Raw genomic sequence first — 13,008 nt, forward strand, 5'->3', positions numbered from 1 at the left:
TAAATATATTGGACTATAAGGGGAATTTTATTTGTTAAAGATTTAAGAAAACTTTTTAGATGGATTTCCCATGAATGGGAGGGAAGGAGTGTTGTAAGGAGAAAACTAGAGTTGCCTGTTGGTGCTCCCTGAATTCCATCAGGAGAAAACAAGATGTGCCCACTGGCCTGATGACAGGAGCAGATGACAGGACCAGACAGGTGGGAGCAGACAGAGCCAGTCAGAGTTGTGGACTTGGATGCAGTATCTAATGATACACTGCACTTCTGTGCCCCAGCCCAGCTTTTTGTTGTTGTTGTTGTTGTTGTCATATCTTATGTATTTAGTTAAAATCATATTTAACATTCACATTATTGTGCCAATGTAAATATCTATGGTGAGCTCCTAGAATGTACCATTATTATGTTTCCTTGTTTCCTCCCTTCTTTCCTTCCTTCCTCCCTTGTATGTATTTTTTAATTAATTTATTTTTTATTGAAGGATAATTGCTTTACAGATTAATTTGAAAGTTTTTAAGTTTTGCCAGTGCTCGTAGCTTTCTCCTTGCAGAAGTGGGATGACCTTTTGTTAAGAAAAGAAGGGAAGTTATAGTCTTTGGTTTTCAAAAAAAAAAAATGTTGTGTTTCACGCATAGCCTTCTGGCATCATATCCTGAGCATATAGCCCTAACGACCTTCGAGATCTTCTGCTCAGTTAGATGAAGTGGGGGCAACTGGGAACCAATTTTAGATATTGGTGTCAGAATCTCTAATCTTGAGGTAGGAAGCCATAGTTGAAATGTAGGTACCCAAGAGATGTTTGTCAAAGAGGAAATATTTAAGAAGAACCTTTCAAAGAATGGTTCAGAACACATGAAAATTCTACCACTGAATATTCCTTACATTATTAGATTAAGCATTAAAGGATACTTATTTGTGTTTTACCCAAGGAATAAAATCTAAAATCATGCTTTCATAGGATGTAAAGAAATAAAAAAAATTTTTATACACAAAGACAGAAAGTTCATCAGATTCTGAAGTTTGGTAAACTTGAAGTGGACTTCGAAGGGCAGAGAGCTGAGGGAGCTCTGTGTATGAAGTGGACTGTGTTAGCACAGAACTATGGGAAGCTGCTCTCTCAGAAAGTTGCAGGACACTCTTGAGTCTTGTCTTAAGATGAGTCAAAACCAATTCCTTCCCTGCCCTAATAAAAGAAAAGTAACCTTCCTGAATTAATGCTTTAAAAAATGTCCTTTTCCTGACAATTCAGATTTCACTCTCAAATGACATTGATTAAACTGAGTATGGTTCTTATGTTCGCACTTTTGGCATGTTTTATACATTTGCTCCATCTTTGTCTGGGGCTTCCCTGGTGGCTCAGATCATAAAGAATCTGCCTGCAGTGCAAGAGCAGACCTGGCTTCAGTCTCTGGGTCGGGAAGATGCCCTGGATAAAGGAATAGCAACCCACTCCAGTATTCTTGCCTGGAGAATTCCATGGACAGAGGAGTCTGGTGGGCTACAGTCCATGGGGTCACAAAGATTCAGACACAACTGGGTGACTAACACTTTCACTTTTTCACTTCATCCTTATTTTCGACAGAAGATGAAGAAGATAGGCAGAAAAAGAGAGAGTCAGAGACAGATAGAGAGAGACAGAGTATTGAAGAAGGTGTTGGTTTCCCCTCCCATGCATAAATATATCTTTGAGGCTATTATAACAGTTTAATCCAATATATAAAATCTGACCAAAGTTAGCTCCTGGAATGAATGAAGTGACTGAGAACAATTCTGCAATTCCCTAGGGTAATTGTTGAATCTGAAGAGGCCACAGCCACTGTCTGTTAGCTGTCACACAGGAGGAAGCAATGCCAAGGATCAAGGTAGCTCTCTCCATGTTAATAGGCAAGGAGCATGGAAAGCCTGTGCACAGAAAGAACGTACCCAATGTGTCATACTCAGTTTGATTCAAATCAGGGGTAGTCTGTGAGGGATTATTGTGAAGCAAAAGTCCTTCTTGAAGGAACATCCCTCATACCCAAATTGAACTATGGAATCACAATTTTAATTTTGATCACCACCACCTATATGCATTTCATTCTTCTTATTGCAGCGGGATTTTGGAAGATTTCACAGATCTCAGTTCTTCCATGTTAGTCAAACCGTCACTGAGCACATCACTAAGTAGTCCTTCCTTTAGTCTGCAGTGTATCTGCTGTGCATTAATGTGAAGATGCATTACATTTGGTGAAATTAATGGGCTTCCTTTACCTTAAATGCCACAAGATCTTTCAACAAGAATATCATGCTTTAAAAGAGGATGGTTCTCTGGTTAAAACCTATTAATGTTACCAATGAAGGCAAAGTAAATTCTCCTGCTCCTAGCTGATATTTCTAGACCTGCTTTTATGTAGGTAAGACAGTCCATTTATAGATCAATTAGGTGTGTTAGCATTAGTTTATTTTCTGTACATTGTTAGTATCAAAAGAGCCACATTTTCTCAAATGTTGTCTCCAAAACCAGTGATATGTATAGCTGTAAATTCAGCTTCAAAATCCCAAAGACAAAATCTGGTTTTCCCTTAGAAAATGAAATTATCTATCCACAAAACACAAAGAGTACTATTTGCTTAAGTTTTGATATCGTCTGTAGTCTCCATTTGTCTTATAAAGGGTCTGGCTCTGTGGGCTATTTTTTCCTAAGTAGTTTTTAGAACTTCAGAATCATATAATTAGTCATAGAAGTCTGCTTAGAATCCCAAAGTACTTTTTTATTTTAAAGAGCACTTTAACTTAATGTAGTTCTGCATATAATTTTTTAAATGATGCAGTCTGAGCTTTGATGCACTAGAAATGGACTCAATGATGAATTTGCAAACCATGGAGTTTCAAAATGAGCATAGAAGGTGCTCAAACAATCAGTTAATCAGTTCATCGGTAGCTGGCGCAAAGATTATTGTTAAATTGTATTTAGTTATTTGAATGGCAGTATTTATCTCTTTATTGCAAACTCCAGTTACTGAATTGCTTTTGTAATTTATGAGATTCCAATGCAGTTAATATTTAATGGAACTCTGAATCTAAATTTAGATGGTACTGTGAAACCATTTGTATGGATTAATAACTTCTGCAATGTTTGTCCCTTAGTTATAGTGGACAATGCAACTCCACTGAGCTCTTTTGGAAGTATTATCAAGTTACAGCCTTGCCTCTTACTATTCGCTGAATTCACTGCTCTATCCCTGATAAATATATTTTTTTACTAAAATGATTTCTTTATTCTTGTGTCTTAATTTTATATGCTTTCCATCAAGGTGCATGCTCCTTAGTTGACTTACTTGTCACTGTAGAATATTGCTTTACATTCCTATGCCTACTGCCAAGGCTACAAATAAAAGCTATCTTCGCAACATTAAATCTTTCCCTGCCAGTGTAAGTTTCTGCCTGCTATCCCTTGTTGTGACTGCTTTTCTGTGCCATTAAAGTATGCTTATAGTCTTGTGGGAAAAGAAAGACTTTTCTTCCTTAAGATTTTAATGTGTTTTATAGTGTATTGGTTTACATTAAACATTGTAACTGAACTGTACATCTAATTAAACAACCATATTTCAGCTGGACCTACACTTGTGTAGACCTTCTGGATCTTGTACAAACCAAATACACTGGGACCAGTTTTTCTCTTCAGAGGATTAGCTTGCAGAAAGCATCAGAATCACAGTCTTTCTATGTGGATATTGTATACATTGGACAGACATCTACAATGACAACATTGGATGGTACATAGTATCATTTCATATCTAAAACTTAAACCTTTTAAACCTATTTTGTACTAAAATCTTATCATAGATGTTATTTATATTCTGTAGCTTAGACAGAAATGTTTCATCTCAATAGTATTGTGGTTTAAATCATATTTTCAATGAATAGGGCCAGATGATTATTCTAAAGATGAAAGCATCCTTAATGTAAACTTTGTCAGTATAGCAGGAATTCGCTTTATAGTTCTAGATTCTATTTATAGTTAAGTACACTGTGGAAGGGCTTCTCTGGTGACTCAGTTGGTAAAGAATCTGCCTGCAATATGGGAGACCTGGGTTCGATCCCTGGGTAGGGAAGATCCCATGGAGGAGGGCATGGCAACCCCACTCCAGTATTCTTGCCTGGAGAAGCCCCATGGACAGAAAAGCCTGGTGGGCTACAGTCTGTGGGGTCGCAAAGAGTCATACATGACTGAGCGACTAACCACCACCATGCTGTGGAAAACATTCTAATTTTGCCTAGTTTGATTTTTGAGAAATGAATCACCAAGCTAGAGATCTGTTCCTGAAAGGCAACTATTGCCATTGATATCTGTCTAGTAAGAATGAGTTGAAACCTTCCATGGGCTTTATTGTGATAATTAGTAAAAATATAAATGAAAATCTTATTTCTGATAGTTTTAGTTTTTTTTTCTAGTTATGTTAATAGACTCATTTATGTGAAATGTGCTAATAAGATAATAAAAATTAAACTTCAGTCTTCAAAAAAGTGAAAGTGAAGATAGCTCAGCCATGTCCGATTCTTTGCGACTTCATGGACTATACAGTCCATGGAATTCTCCAGGCCAGAATACTGGAGTGGGTAGCCTTTCCCTTCTCCAGGGGATCTTCCCAACCCAGGGATCAAACCCAGGGCTTCTGCATTGCAGACGGATTCTTTACCAGCTGAGCCACAAGGAAAGCCCAGTCTTCAAAAAAAAAAAAAAAAAAAGATCAGCCTAATTCCAAACAGTCACCTTAATAAGTGACTTTTACCATATTTCAGAGGAGTTTTGGAGTCCTTTTCTTTGGAACTATTTTAAAACTAAATGAATCCGCTATCACTGGGCCTTTGTGATTGGTGGAGCACAGGAGACAGATGATTTGTGCCGGGTTAAAGGCTCAGGTCATAGTGAGCACCACATTCAGGGACCTATGCCCGAACAAAACTAAGTGGCCAGCAGAGGGCTGCATGGAGCCCAGAGCTTGATGGCGTTTCAGTATTTTGTTTTAATTACCCAATGAGACTCATATATCAAAAGACTTCAAAGCTTTATGTTCTAGAAGTGAAAGTTTGCCAAGCCTCACAAACTACTTACCTTAAGGTCTTTCTAAAAGTTGATTTCAAACAGTTTATTCCATGACACATGGCTATCATTTGATGCTTTCTTTTTTTAGCAGCAGAAGCTATGCAATTTTATCTCCCATTATTTTGTTTATTTGTATTCTTTAGAAATGTCAAAGAGAAGACTTCCAGCATTAGCAAATAAAGGAATATTTTTAAAGGACTTTCAGGTGAATCAGACCAAAAGTAATGGATCCAGTATAACCAACCAGTATTCTGTCACCATGACATCATATAATTGCAGTTATAATATACCCATGATGGCTGTAAGCTTTGGGCAGGTAAGCTTAGAATTTTACAAGTAAGTATCTTCAACTTAACATTAGCTTTGACCCAGTAAACCTAAAACATTATTACGAATAGATGACACAGAATAGATACCTTTTAATAAGACAAGACAGTTATTCTTAGGATTAAATGAGGATTTATAGGCTTGAAATTGAGCATAAATTTTCACATTGACCATGATAATTCACTTTAAACATTAAAATTTTTTAAAGAAATGTATCTATGGGGAAAAAAGCGGGAGGAAATAACCTTAAGAATCAGCTAACCAGATTTAAGTTTTAAATCAGCTAGCCAGAGTTTTCTCTGGTGATGTAGAAGAAAAAGCTGTGGGCTCTCCCAATAAAGATCTTTGAACAGAGATTATTGGAAGAAAATTTCTGCATTAGGTTGTTAAATTGTTTCTGTTATAAACACTGTTTATTATTTGTATAAAAATTGATACAAGGGGAAAGAGATGGTTTTCCATAATTCCAAAAGGATCTAAAGAGTTGTTTTATACTCTTTGAGTATGAGATCTGTGTTAAATGTTACAGATATGAGAATTAATTTTACATTTAATTTTTATAACATCTACAATTAGTTATATAACTTCCCACAGCAAACCAAAACCAAGTATACAGCATTCAAAATTCAAGGTTAAATAATAATTAAATATTATAATTTGAGCCTCACAAAGAACTTTCTGTTAAGCTTTATGATTTAAAAGACTAAAACACTGTAAGTGTTCCACAAAAACTGCTTTTAGCCCCTCCAGACCCAGTGTTTTAGTCTTGGTATCTCTAAGATAAACATCGTATGTTTTTCAGTCTGTGAGCTGACACAATGTGTCATATGTGTATATGCTCATACTTAAATGTCCACATGAATGAATTGTTTTAAAAACTAACTTTGAGATCATTGTAGACTCATGTGCAGTTGTAAGAATTAATACAGGAATATTCCCATACCTTTCACCATTATCCCCCAAGGGTAGCATCTATAAGCATAACATAATAGCACAACAGGAAAATTGACTTTGATACAGTTTACCAACCTTACTTGGATGTTATCAGCTCTACATGCTTTCATTTGTGTGTGGTGTGTGTGTGTACGATTCTTACACACAGCTTTTTATTGCATGTATAGATTCAGCTGACCACCACGGAACAGTTCCATCCTGAGAATCCCTATGGATACACTTTCATATAGCCACACCACCTACCTCCCTTTGCCACTGTCTTATATCTGGCAACCACTAATTATCTCTGTAATTGTGGCATTTACAATGTTACATAAATGGAATTAGACTTTATATAATCATGCTAGCATTAAGTCTTTTGATACGGACTTTTTTCACTCTGAGTAATTCCCTCGAGATCTCTCCAAATTGTTGTATATATTAACAGTTTGTTCATTTTGATTGCTGAGTAGTGTTTAATGGTATGGATGCACCATAAGTCTATTTAACCACTTAATTCTTGAAGGACATTTGAGTTGTTTCTAGGTTTTTGCTGCTTGAATAAAGTTACTATGAACATTCATATGTGGGTTTCCATGTGACATAAGTTTTCATTTTCTGAGTTAATTGCCCAACAGTGTAATTATGGGGTCATGTGACAAACACATGTACAGCTTTATAAGAAACTACCATACTCTTTTACAAAGTGGCTACACCATTTTACCTTCCCTCATACAGCAATGTATGAGTGATCCATTGTCTGCACAAATATGCCAGCATCTAGCATTATCACTATTTTTTGTTCCAGCCATTCTGATGTGGTATATACTGTTAGCTCATTTTGGTCTTAATTTGCATTCCCTGATGGCTAATGTCAAACACCATATATGTCCTTCTGTGATATCTGTTCATGCCTTTTGCCCATTTTTTAATTGGACTATCTTCCTATTGTTGAACTTTTAAGGTCTTTCTGTATCCTAGATATAAGTCCTTTGTCAGGTGTGTGCTTTGAAAATATTTTGTCCCAGTCTGTACCTTGCCTTTTCATGATCTTCATGAGGTCTTTCACAGAGCAACAATCTTAATTTGACGAGTCTCAGTTTATCAAGTATTTTCTTCTATGAATGGTGCTTTTGGTTTCAAGTCTAAGAACTCTACTCTTAGCCCTAAGTCCTAAATATTCTTCTTTGCTTCCCCTGAAAGTTATATAGTTATGCATTTTACATTTAAGGCCACGATCCATTCTGAGTTAACTTTTGTATGAGATACGAAGTTCTAGGTCAAGGTTCACTTGTTTGCTTATCCCTATGGTTGCTCGAGTACCATTTATTGAAAAAACTATCCTTTCTCCATTTGCATTACTTTCGTATCTTTATTAAAAAAAAATCAGTTGGGCATATTTGTGTGGATATGTTTCTGGATTCCACTCCAGTATTCTGGCCTGGAGAATTCCGTGGACTGTATAGTCTGTGGGATCACAAAGAGTCAGACATGACTGCGTGACATTCAGGTTCACTTCTCTCTATTCTGTCCCATTGTTCTGTGTGTCATTCTTTCCACCAATAAATACCACACCCTCTTGATCACCGTAGCTATGTAGTGAGCCCTAACATTGGGTAGAGTGATTCTTCTGACCTCACTCTTCCTGTGAAAAATTGTTTTAGCTATTCGAGGTCCTGTGTCTTTCCATATAAAATTTGAAATAAGCTTGTTAATACCTACAAAAATCTTGCTGGTATTTTGATAAGAATTGCATTAAATCAATATATTCTTTTGGAAGGAATTGATGCCTTTACCATATTGAGTCTTCCAATCTATGAATGCAATTTGTCTCTCCATATATTTTATCTTCTTTGCTTTTTTTCCCAACATTTTTAACTTTTTGATTACATTTACCAGCATTTTGTAATTTCAGGTCAGATTCAGTACATGTTTTGTTACATTTATATGTAAGTGTTTCCTTTTCTTTGAGGTCGTTGTCATGGATCTTATGTTAAGTTCAGTTTCTCCATGCTTGTTATTTTCACATAAAAATATGATTGGTTTTTGTGTGTTGCTCTTGTATCCTGCAACCTTGCCAAAGTCCATGACTTTTTACAAAGTAAAGGCACTCATGTAATCACTTCAAGATAAAGAAAATCATTAGACCCCCGAGAACCTTCTTTGTGCCTTTTCCTTGTCATTGGATTATTTGCCCACAGCCCTAGATAACTACTATTTTAACTTTACCAACATTAGTTAGTTTTGCTTTTTTAACTCATCATATCAATAACAATACACTATGTACTCTTTTGTTTGTTATTATGACATTCATGTTGTTGCATACAGCTAGCTGAAGTTTGTTCTTTTTCACTGTACAGTATTCCATGGTGTTCAGTTCAGTCGCTCAGTAGTGTCCGACTCTTTGCGACCCCATGAATCGCAGCACGCCAGGCCTCCCTGTCCATCACCAACTCCTGGAGTTCACTCAAACTCATGTCCATCGAGTTAGTGATGCCATCCAGCCATCTCATCCTCTGTCGTCCCCTTTTCCTCCTGCCCCCAATCCCTCCCAGCATCAGAGTCTTTTCCAGTGAGTCAACTCTTCTCATGTGGTGGCCAAAGTACTGGAGTTTCAGCTTTAGCATCATTCCTTCCAAAGAAATCCCAGGGCTGATCTCCTTAAGAATGGACTGGTTGGATCTCCTTGCAGTCCAAGGGACTCTCAAGAGTCTTCTCCAACACCACAGTTCAAAAGCATCAATTCTTCGGTGCTCAGCTTTCTTCACAGTCCAACTCTCACATCCATACATGACCACTGGAAAAACCAGAGCCTTGACTAGACGGACCTTGGTTGGCAAAGTGATGTCTCTGCTTTTGAATATGCTATCTAGGTTGGTCATAACTTTCCTTCCAAGGAGTAAGCGTCTTTTAATTTCATGGCTGCAGTCACCATCTGCAGTGATTTTGGAGCCCAGAAAAATAAAGTCTGACACTGTTTCCACAGTTTCCCCATCTATTTCCCATAAAGTGATGGGACCAGATGCCATGGTGTTAACATACAACAATTTATCTATTCTGTTGATGGGCTTTTGCACTATTTCCAGTTTGGGATTATTATAAATAAAGCTGCTCTGAACATTCTTGCACATGTCTTTTGGGACTTATATTTGCTCATTTGTGTGGGCAATAGGACTTATAACTTTAAATTCCACAAGATTAACAAGGATCAGCACCCGGAGAATATCATCTTCACTATTAGAGTTACAATCTATGAATGTTTATCGCACACATTGCTTCTGTCACTTGGCACTTAATATTAGACAGGTATTTCCTGAGTCTGGATTAGGCACTGTATTGATCATATATTTCTTTATATCATTAGTTAAGTTTTCAAGTTTTTGTATGTTATTTTTCTAAAAAGGTTTTTAATTTTTTGATAGCCAAGACCATGTTTCGTACTTCTTTGCCTCACCACCCAATGTGATTAGCATTGTACCTTGAACAGAATGCCTGCTCAGTAAATATTTGTTCCTTGAATGATGGCGGGCACTCTCTGAATTAATGAGGTATTACTGTGGTTCCAGCTGATTGCCGCACAGATGACTGCGTTGACTTGAGCCTCATTAGCGCAGCCACGTTGGTACGGCCTGTGTTGATTTATGTGACTCTCCTTAATGTTCTGAGGAGTCCTGAATACCTGAGGCTCATTTATGTCATGTCACAGGATTGTACCCTGGTGAAATAGAAATCGTGTTCACCATTGTTATATTTAACCATTTTATCAATATTTATTTTGGAAATTAGAGAATCACAAATGAGACAGAGAATGAGTCTGTTTATAGAGGAAATAACTGGCCCGGGGAGTCAAAGATTCGTATTCAAAGAATTCAAGCAGCATCTCCACCTCTCAGGGGCAGCTTTGACATTCACGCGTATGGACATGTTCTCACAGGTACATGAAAAAGTCTGTAACTTTGGTCTGTGTATCAGTTGAACTGTACTGATCTAGATAACCATCATAAACATTTCAGTGTATTTCCTTTTAATATTATTGCTTTATGTAATTTATAGAGTTGAAATCTTCATTAATGTAAAGCTAGATTATTGAGAACAAATGACATTTTCATGTTTTCTTCATCACCTCACCAGATACCCTAGGTTAAATTCCCAAAAGTTTGTTTCTCTTTTATGTCCATAGCTTTTTGGTTACCTATGAAATTGTTTTTAAGTATTTGAGCCAAGGATCAATGTCTGAGGTACATTACTCATGTAATTTTTGTTTCTAAGGAATATGTAAATTTGTTGCATAAGCAATATAGAAATTTCATTTTTTTTCCGTATTAGAGGAGAACAGTTGGTTTACAAGTAATAAACTACATCTCATGTATGTTAAAGGTGACCATGGGCCTTCCCCAACGGCTCAGCGGTAAAGAATCTGCCTACAGTGCAGGAGTCGTAAGGGATGTGGGTTCAATCCCTGGGTGGGGAAGATCCCCTGGAGGAGGGCATGGCAACCCACTCCAGTATTCTTGCCTGGAGAATTCCATGGACAGAGGGGCCTGGTGGGCTACAGTCCGTAGGGTCGCAGAGAGTCAGGCACGACTGAAGCAGCTTAGCATGTACAAGAGTGACCACGGTTTTGTGAATTTTTGATTCCCACTGTTTGCCGTCCTTCTGTGAGTGCAGGTATCCCCGCTGCCGTGTCCGCCGCAGATTTGCAGTTTGCTCTCCAGAGTCTTGAAGAAGTGGGACAAGTCTCGGTGACCCGAGAGGGAAGCTGTGCTGGATACTCATGGCGTGTCAAGTGGAGAAGTACATGTGGAAAGCAGCCTCTCCTGCAGGTTCCCTCACATCACCTGGGTTTTGTTTTCTTCTATGTGTTCTTTGCTTATTTGCACCCTGCCTCATGCCAAGGAGACCTGGAGACTGTGTGTATTTTAAAAATGCAAATGATAGACTAAACATTCAAGGAATTCCTTTCCATTCTTTTCCATAAAAGAAAATTGAGGGAAAGAAGATTATTCAAAATGAAGTTGACCAGGTATTCTCTTTTGTGGAGAACAGCTGTTGGTGCTTTATGCCTGACATCCTATGGGGGAAGTTCAGGAATATATGGATTAGAAGACCCTTGATAGGGGCAGGAAGAGCAGAGGCAGGGCCAGTCTCAGAACTAAATCTGCATAAACTGTGAGGGAAGGCATTGTGTAAGGGGGAGGGTATACTGGGGATATACTGTATGGGGGGCCAAGCGTAATCTGCCTTGCTGTCTATAATTCTGTCTGTTCGCTAGAGCTGTATTCTGGGTCCTTGGATAGTTTTCTGGTTCCAAAGATGACCTTTTCAAGTTCATAACAGAGCCACACTTTTAAGCGCTTATCTAATGACTTTCGCTTAGAGTGTGGTTGGGAGTACAGGAGGGAAGTCACATTTAGTATATTTGAAGGTGAAGGGTCTGGAAGAGACTTTGGGCTCAGATGGTAAACATCAAAAGTGTGCTTTCTAGTGATGATGAGAGTGTGAGAGGCACTCTTATCCTCATGTACTATTGGTGAGACAGTAAAACTGGTAAGGCCATTTGGGAGGATAATTTAGTTGCATCTGTATACATAAACCTTATGATTCAGCCATTTCAGATCTATAACTCCATTCTACTGAAATAATAATACAAATAGGAAATGAGATAGGCACAGAGTTAGTCAATGCAGCATTATTTGTAATAGTAAAAGAAAAAAACTCCTAGAAACCTAAATCCCCATCAATAGAAAAATAGTTGTTAAAATGACACAAATAGCATGAACACCAAGCAGCCATGTATAGACCCACATATGTTCACCTGGAAAGATGTCCTTGACAAAAGGTGGAAAAAAATACAAAACTGCTTTGGGAAAATAACAGAGGAGACTCAAAGAAGTATATAAACATAGAATATAATATGCCATAGACTGTATGGATGTCATACAGAGGTGGGCCTTATTTTAAGAAAGCACATATCCTGAAACTAGACATGTTCCTGAAATTAGAAAATTCTGTAACTGAGACATCTCTAATGACCGATGTCCCCTTGGTACCTCTGCGGGTGTCTGCGCACTCTTCCCTTCGTTCTTCCCTGACCGGCCTCCTCTGCTTGTTCATCATTTCTGCTCCTGGTCACTTTGGCTCCCACAGACCCAGCATGAAGACTCCTGTCTCTTTTCTGGCCTCTGTATGCATCGGAAGGCTACCGTGTTAACAGTGAACTTTGGAATGACCAAAGTATGCATATTGATCCGACTTGGTTTCATTTTTACCATTGGCAGAAAATATAACTTCATCAGTAGATGAAAAACCAGGGGTAGTCAGAGGCCAAAACTGCTAAAGGGGAAACATTGACTTTTGGGTGGAAAGAAGACCACTTTTTTTCAATTATTTAAGAATCATTAATCAAAATGGTCATTTTCAGAAAAAGCATAGAATATTTTGACAAAAATTAATAAATTTGTGTTTCTCAGACATATTTTATTCTAAATATTCAAGTTAATTTTAGTCATTTAATTCAAGTTGTGACTGCTGCAATATCTGGTAATGCTATGATGTTACCAGTTTTTTCTTCAGTAGATTTATGATCATTTTTGAAGAGGCTTCTTTTTCAAAAATGTGACCAAATGGTTTTGAAATTTTTAATCTTCTGGCATTTCACTTTTA

General features: G+C 37.5%; 1 protein-coding gene across 4 annotated transcripts in view; it reads left to right on the forward strand.

The window, feature by feature from the left end:
• PKHD1L1 (PKHD1 like 1) overlaps positions 1 to 13,008 on the forward strand; it is a 177,573-nt gene that overhangs the window by 54,145 nt on the left and 110,420 nt on the right. For all 4 annotated transcript variants that reach the window (XR_015140193.1, XM_086335355.1, XM_086335356.1 and 1 more), the window contains exons 22-25: positions 3,591 to 3,754; positions 5,229 to 5,401; positions 10,132 to 10,279; positions 11,014 to 11,168. Coding sequence is in view for 3 of the 4 variants with exons in the window: in XM_086335355.1 (XP_086191481.1) it covers positions 3,591 to 3,754; positions 5,229 to 5,401; positions 10,132 to 10,279; positions 11,014 to 11,168 (640 nt within the window). In the remaining variant the exon portion in view is untranslated. The remainder of the gene's footprint in view (positions 1 to 3,590; positions 3,755 to 5,228; positions 5,402 to 10,131; positions 10,280 to 11,013; positions 11,169 to 13,008) is intronic.

This window comes from Bos grunniens, chromosome 14 (genome assembly GCF_055505025.1).
Source record: "Bos grunniens cultivar Pamir isolate PY7600 chromosome 14, Bosgru_T2T1.0, whole genome shotgun sequence".
Taxonomy (NCBI): Eukaryota; Metazoa; Chordata; class Mammalia; order Artiodactyla; family Bovidae; genus Bos; species Bos grunniens.